The 6,929-nt window shown below is 40.7% G+C and overlaps 1 protein-coding gene across 17 annotated transcripts in view; it reads left to right on the plus strand.

Annotated features, from left to right (window-relative positions):
• The window catches only part of Sorbs2 (sorbin and SH3 domain containing 2), a 200,440-nt gene extending 197,168 nt beyond the window's left edge, over positions 1-3,272 (plus strand). For all 17 annotated transcript variants that reach the window (XM_029480975.1, XM_029480969.1, XM_029480970.1 and 14 more), the window contains one exon: positions 1,093-3,272. In XM_029480975.1, the coding sequence (XP_029336835.1) occupies positions 1,093-1,154 (62 nt within the window). In that variant the 3' untranslated portion in view covers positions 1,155-3,272. The remainder of the gene's footprint in view (positions 1-1,092) is intronic.
• The last annotated feature ends 3,657 nt before the right edge of the window (positions 3,273-6,929 follow it).

Raw genomic sequence — 6,929 nt, forward strand, 5'->3', positions numbered from 1 at the left:
TGCTGGCTATGAACTGTCTATAGCTCCAGTTCAGGGTGACCTCACACCTTTTCTGGCCTCCATAAGCCCTGTGGACATGCCGTGCAGAGATGTGCATTCAGACACCCATACATAAACATTTTGAAAAACAAAAAAAATTAAAAATATAAAGAAGGAAAGCTCTCTCTAGACTGGTCCAGCAGAGCTGAGACAATGCAAGAACAGAGGCCACACGGGCAGACACGTGTGCTAGATTCTACTGTTTGTATTAATCACCATCTGGAAGAAAAGGGGAGTGGTTTACATACAGGGTTTGCAGGAATAGGAATCAAACCAAACCAATAAATTATACAATGTTAATGAGAAATGGAATTTTAGAGGCCCTACCCAATCTACTATGCTAAAATGCAAAAGAATGTATTGTCCAGACTTAGTAGAAACCACCCAAAGAACTGTATCATTTGAAATCAAAACCATGTTGGAAATCATTCTCAAATAGTCGGACTCCATTCCACATGCCTAGAAGAGTAGTGGTCACTCTTGCACATCTTTAAATGTAGTGATTTTTCTATTGCTCAAAATTCTATATTTTGTTAAGGAGGGTAGCAGTCCATTTTTATTTAGCAACTGAGGTAGCACTGACTGTGAGATTATAACACTTGTGATATTGGCAGCATCAATGTAGTGGTCGGTGTGGTACTGCAGAGGTAGCCTCTGGCTCCCGAATCAACCCCTGTGCTTTATGGGTCATTGTGCCACACTGCAAGCTCACAGTTATCTCTTACTCCTTGTTTGGCATCGTGGTGAGCCAAGTCCTACCACCCAGCTCTTCTGCGTGATTTCTAGATTGAGAGGCTGGGCTTGCCCCTTTAGCTCAGTGTGATGGAAATCTATCCTTTATGCTCATGAAAAGATGACTACAATCGGGCAAGACAATTAAGTTGCCTGCTTTCTCTTTCTATTGTCTTAAAGTGAGTTTTCTTTATTCCCTCCCAGACTATTGGGAGCTTACATTCTCAGCGAACCCTTGTAGGCAGAAAGTCTTCACACTGACCTAGGACCTGACATTCCATCGCTGTTACATACCTTTTCATTTATTGCTTCTGTTTTCAGGAACTTCAAGAAGAACCAAATTCTTTGGTACTTTTCCCGGAAACTATGTCAAAAGGCTGTGACTCACCTCACTCCTACTTTACGCCACATTTCAGCCACACATCTGCATTAACCCACCTGAAACATCCCAGCAGGCCCCTTGCTGCCATGCCTTACGGTTCCCAATCGGCCATTACCATCTCCACCTGCCGCCAGCCACCAAATCACCAGCAGGAGGGACTGCCTGCCGCTGGGAGCCTTGGGGAGGCTGGGAGCCTTAGAGAAACGGCAAGCTCACGCCCACATAAATATGCAGTTTCCTGCTTTCTGCCCTGAACTTTGAAATGCCTGTGTACGGAATCAGAATGAACATGATCGTACTTTTAAAAAGTGAAATAATTAAGGAAGAAAGAAAGAGGAAAAAAAAGAGAGAGACTCTCCAGGAGACTGTCTGGTGTCATGGCTGAATGTCACCTCTCTGGAAGGTGTACCGTCCTCAGGAAGCCAGAAGGTTTTGTTTTGTTTTTTTCTATGGTTCTCATTTTCACTCTCAGCTTGGCAGTTCATTTTCCTTGAGTTTGCCTAATGCTCTGGTTTACACTATCTGACAATTATACTTCAGCTGTTCTTTGCCTGCACTTGTTATATACATTGTTTCATGCACAGTGATTACAAATCAGGAGCGTGTAGGAAAGTTCACTGGGACGAGTGTGATTTTTTTGTTGAGTGCATTACATTTTCACATGGGGGGAGGGGGGAGTCTTTTCCCTGCCCACGTTTTTTTGTGCTTATTAGAGGTGCAAACAGCGAGCGATTAAGAACCGTTGGTCGACTGTTACGAGACTATAAAAGGCTTAGCCACACTACAGGACAAATTGTGTTGTGAATTCGCATTGCTGTTTTGTGTACTAAAATGTAATCATTGGCATCGTGAACAACAAGCTCTTAGTGGTTTATTTACCTGTTAAAACTTAAAAGCAGTGTTAGTGAGTTAGGCAGAGAGATGGAAGTGATACAGTCAGTAAGTTTCGCTACGTGCACACTGACACATTTGAGATAGTAGGAGGACATATCATTCATATGCTATGTTGTACATTTTATGGAAATATAAAAGAATCCCACATTATTTTATAGAGTACTTCAGGAGCATCCTAAGTGTTAAGGCTGGCTTTAGCAAGGATTATGATCAATACAACTATTTTTACTACAATAATTATTTTTCTTCTATGAGACCCAGAATCCTGACTCCATTTGCAGACAGGAATATATATGTGTTGAGCCTGATTTTTTTTTCTGGTGTGTGTAAAATACTTCCTAGGAATACACTGGGCACTTTTGGAAATAATGGTTAAATCATTCAGGTTGTGTTCCTGTCCCCAAAACAGATCTACAAAATAATACCAAACCTGAGAGATTTCATGGATTTACGGTGCCTGCATTCCACATAGCCTGAGACTTAGCTTTGTATTTCAAATGAATTTGCATAAGACCTGTTCATCTTTAGCACCTTATAGACAAAACTTTTTATGGCTTTTCTCCCATGGGCAATGCTTGATCTTATACAACACTTACACTCTAGCATATTTTGTACATATGTTTGTTCTCTCTCTTTTTTTTTTTTTTTGTACAGACTATTTACTTGTTCAAAAAGAACAGTGAGATCTCCCAATTTGTTCTTTATCCTGCACTTAAACCGAATTTAAACTCTTTCAGCAGATTGCCCTTCGTGGTATCTTCACAGATCACAAGTAAATGTGAATCTGAAAGATAGCATCCACACAAAATTCTATGAATCGGAAAGATCTTTGTAACTAATCTGAAATACACATAAACGCCAGTTACAGGGGAGCATTGTTGGGGGCAGGAGGTAAAGAAACATCTTCGAGAAATCCACTTTACTATCAAGTTCACAACCAGTTTTATATTCGAAACGCTTGGGATTGGAAACTCAGTCAGCCAGCCAGCCACATGCAGCTTTGCTGATAAATGGATACCTTTTCACACCATTTATGAAAACAAAACTTCAAATCTGTTGCCTGTTCTATTTAAGAAAAATTGCTGTTTCTACTCTCTGTATCTGATTTTAAAAGGAAAAAAAAAATTCACACCTGGCTTTCAGGTAACTGACTTTGAATTCTTACAAGCAAAGGTCATTGTGTTTTTTTCTTGAGTAGATACCTAATAAATTTTGCTTGAAAGTACCTCGGCTTCTCACTGGTGTTTATGTAGACCTTGTCTTATTCCAAGGAATTAGTTAAAAATAGTTTGAAGCATTTTGTCTGTGTTATCTTGACACACAGATGGAGAAATACTCAGAGGAGTATTTTAACGTCTATCACTACCAAAGCCTGCTTGCTAAATCCTCTACTTAAATATTACCCATCAGCCAAAGCACCACATCTAGTGCTGCCTCGAAACTGGCTATTTTCCAAAAGTAATTAGTGATCACCTATCTTGTAACTTTTAATAACTTATCTGAAAGAACTTTCCCATCATTGGTCTCTTGTTGAATTTCAAAACTCCTACCATGGAAGGCTCATCCTTTGTGGCCACACAAATAACAAAGAGCTACCACTTGAACTTGTGTCCTTCTGAATCGCTCAGTTCCTTCCTGATCCCTCTGTTTCAGCCCAGATCCACATCTGTCAAATATTCAGAAACGTGGTTCTGCCCTTGCCTACCAGTTTGTCCACATGTCCCGTGGCTTCCGCAGCCACGCAGGACTCCTGTATTCCACTGGATGCTTTCCACTATTGCAAGCTCAGCGCTGAGATGTGGTCCCCTGTGGGAAGACTACACCTCACAGACCGTTTGGTGGTCCTGTTTTCACCTGAGCACTGGTCAGTCCCTTAATCTATAAACCTGAATCTGTCCACCCAGGTCACTGGAAGGCTAACAGGAAAGATCTCTGATGTTTATGCACTACATGGTAAGTCCTGTTTTAGCTCCATCAGCACTACAAACAGGCCTATCCTCTTCGCACTTGATCAAAAGCAGGGAGAATCTGTTTAACAGACTGTCTGCTTCCATAACTATTTACTGCTGGCTCTCTCTTTGTAGGTGGCCAGTTTGTGTGGCCTGATTTCTCTTCCTTCCCACTCTTTTCCAGATTTTGGCCTCAAAGGAGGCTATGAGTTAAAGAATCACTTGATTACAGATGAGTATATACGCTGACAGTTTCTCACAGTACATTGATTTAAAGAATTAATTACTTCAGCCTTCTCTCCAGATGGTAACTCTTTAAAAACTGTTTACATTATCTAACGAGACATTCATTATCAGCACTAGCCCTACAGGTTCATGGGGAGTCTAAAACGATAATTTTTGCGACAAAGTTAGCATTGAAGTTTTATACAGACAAACCCAGCCAATATTCTATCTTCCGTCCTTGCACCTTCAATAAATCATCAGTTCCCTTTTTTCAAAAACTGTTTCCGTATCAATTATGTTTCAATCATTTACTCCTCCCTCATAAGGAGGGTCAGAGCACTTGTAGAGGTGGGCCTTAGAAATAAAATGTCCTGCCGTGGGGATGTGACTATGGAAATCCAGTCTTCTATTGGGTATTGGATATCCTACAAGTTAAAAATGGTTTATTCAGAGGACAGCAATGATTAATTTGATGATAGGAAGCTCTAACTCTGAACCTTAGTTCAGTGAAATGTTATACCCTCCAAAATAATTCCTTTATTTTCATTCTATGATATAATAGAAGAGATTATGTTAGAAGAAATTTACAAAGCACTTTAAGCTCCTATCCTTTTATCGATGAAAACTGGGAGAAATGTGTTTTTGTAATATAAGTGTCTATGTGGTTCCCCATTTTGCTATCTTGACGAACTAAACCTGAAGTGTTTATTCTGTCCCTTTATAGCAAATAACTTGTGAATTTGTCCCTGACACTACCTGTCGGTCAGATCTGGAAGGTGACCAGAGAGAAAGGAAAGTTGAGCAGCTGCACACCAGACTGTTCTTACCCATGGTTCCATGTCTTTATCCTCACAGTAAATCTAAGAGAAAACCCAGTCTGTAGATGAGGAAAATAGAGCTGTGAGAGGCTGAGTAGCTTCTTTGTGGTGTGTGAAGTATAGCAAGTTGTAGAAGTTGGATTTAGGGTCCAACGTATCGCCCAAAACTGCATGCTATCTGCTGTATCACCACACACGTGATAAGAAAGAGTATGCACCCAATACAGCACTATATATCTCCCTGACGAAAACTCAATTGGGTTTCTAGAACTGTCTGTGAGTTCTGGTTCACTGAGGCTCTGAAGGCTATGGCTGGTGAGCCAGCTCAGCAGCCAGTGGAGTTTCAGGAAAGTGTTTGCTATTCAAGCCACTTGGAGACAGGCAAGCCCAACATGCTTGTAGGAACAACGTGTACTCAGTGGGAAGCTTTTAAATATACAGTCCCAGGATGTGCTAGCCATTCTCCACTGGGTGACTCGCTGTATGGCTCAGAGCCTTAGCTCACTGCTAAATTCAGCCCCTGGGAGGCTCAGGAAAGTTCTGTCTGAGCTCACACACATTCATATATCTTGACCCATAAAACTTGGAGCACAAGACAGAACTCAGCCTCACAAATCTTCACCTGTTCTTTTGGGGTTTCTTGTTTCATCCTTCCCCCTAAAATATGATGGGTGACTCAGGCATCCCTGTGTCTTCTAAAAATAAATGCCATTTCAATCAACTCTCATTACTATTAACACCCTTAGACAGGTGCCAAGTCTTGCATTCTATTGCAGAGAGCTCAAGAATAAGTCCTTAAAGCATTTTTTTATTTCTTAAATTTAATACTCATTATGTATTTATCATACCAAAAATAGAAAATAGAAATGGTCAAATCCCATTTGAGCGTTATGCTTTGAAACATATCCCTCCAGAGAGAGAGAGAGAGAGAGAGAGAGAGAGAGAGAGAGAGAGAGAGCGAGCAGATAAACTGGGGTAATACTGAACATATTCTTATATTCTACAACTATCCTTGAGTGAGGCGCTAGAGTCAAGTGATAAAAGAACTTGACATTTACAACACCTATAAAGGAAAGAAGGTCAAGGCAACTTTGATCTGAGATTCATGAAGCTACAATAAATTCAAATACATACCCAAGGCCAAGGACTGTTCAGGTATAATGAAATGAAAACAAAAAAAAACCAATATAATCTGAAGACTTGGTCAAGGAAGAGAAGAAAAGATGAAGAGGGAGAAGAAAATTCTATTTACCATCCCTTTACATGGGCTAGGTATCTTTCCAACTGAGTGCTGTTTGGAAGATCTTAAGTTGAGAGGAGTAGAAACTACAGAGCAGTTGGGTGTAGGAGCCAAGCAGTTCTGGCCGGAAGCAAAGGGTACAAGTTCTGAACCAATAGTGCCGTAGCAGATAACAACTTGTCTTGAAAGTAAGCATGTCATAGAAAAGTTAAAAATAAAACATTTTCACTTCTCTATGTGTTCTCGGGGTTTGTCTCACTTGGAAGACTTTGTTCCTCCACTGGGACATTTGGCAAGGTAGGGAGACATTTGTGATGGTCAGAAATGGGAGTGTTCTTGCCATCTCGTGTGTATAGAGACTCAGGATGCTGATAACTTCCCCCAAGGCCAAGGATGCTTTCAATGTCCAACAATGCACAGAAAGGCATCCACAACTAAGAATCATCTAGCCAATTCTCCACTGTTGAGAGTCAGAAGTTCTGCCCTAAAGTAACTCAGAGGCTTAAGGGAGATTTGTATTATAAATCCTACTAGGCAAGGTTATTTTAACCCTGAATTAATGAGTAGATAACTGTAATCACCATGGTTACTACCTTCCAACCAATGACTGGCAGACCCAGATCCTCTGGCAGAAAGCAGCCATCTTCCCA

The sequence above is a fragment of the Mus caroli genome, chromosome 8 (genome assembly GCF_900094665.2).
Source record: "Mus caroli chromosome 8, CAROLI_EIJ_v1.1, whole genome shotgun sequence".
Taxonomy (NCBI): Eukaryota; Metazoa; Chordata; class Mammalia; order Rodentia; family Muridae; genus Mus; species Mus caroli.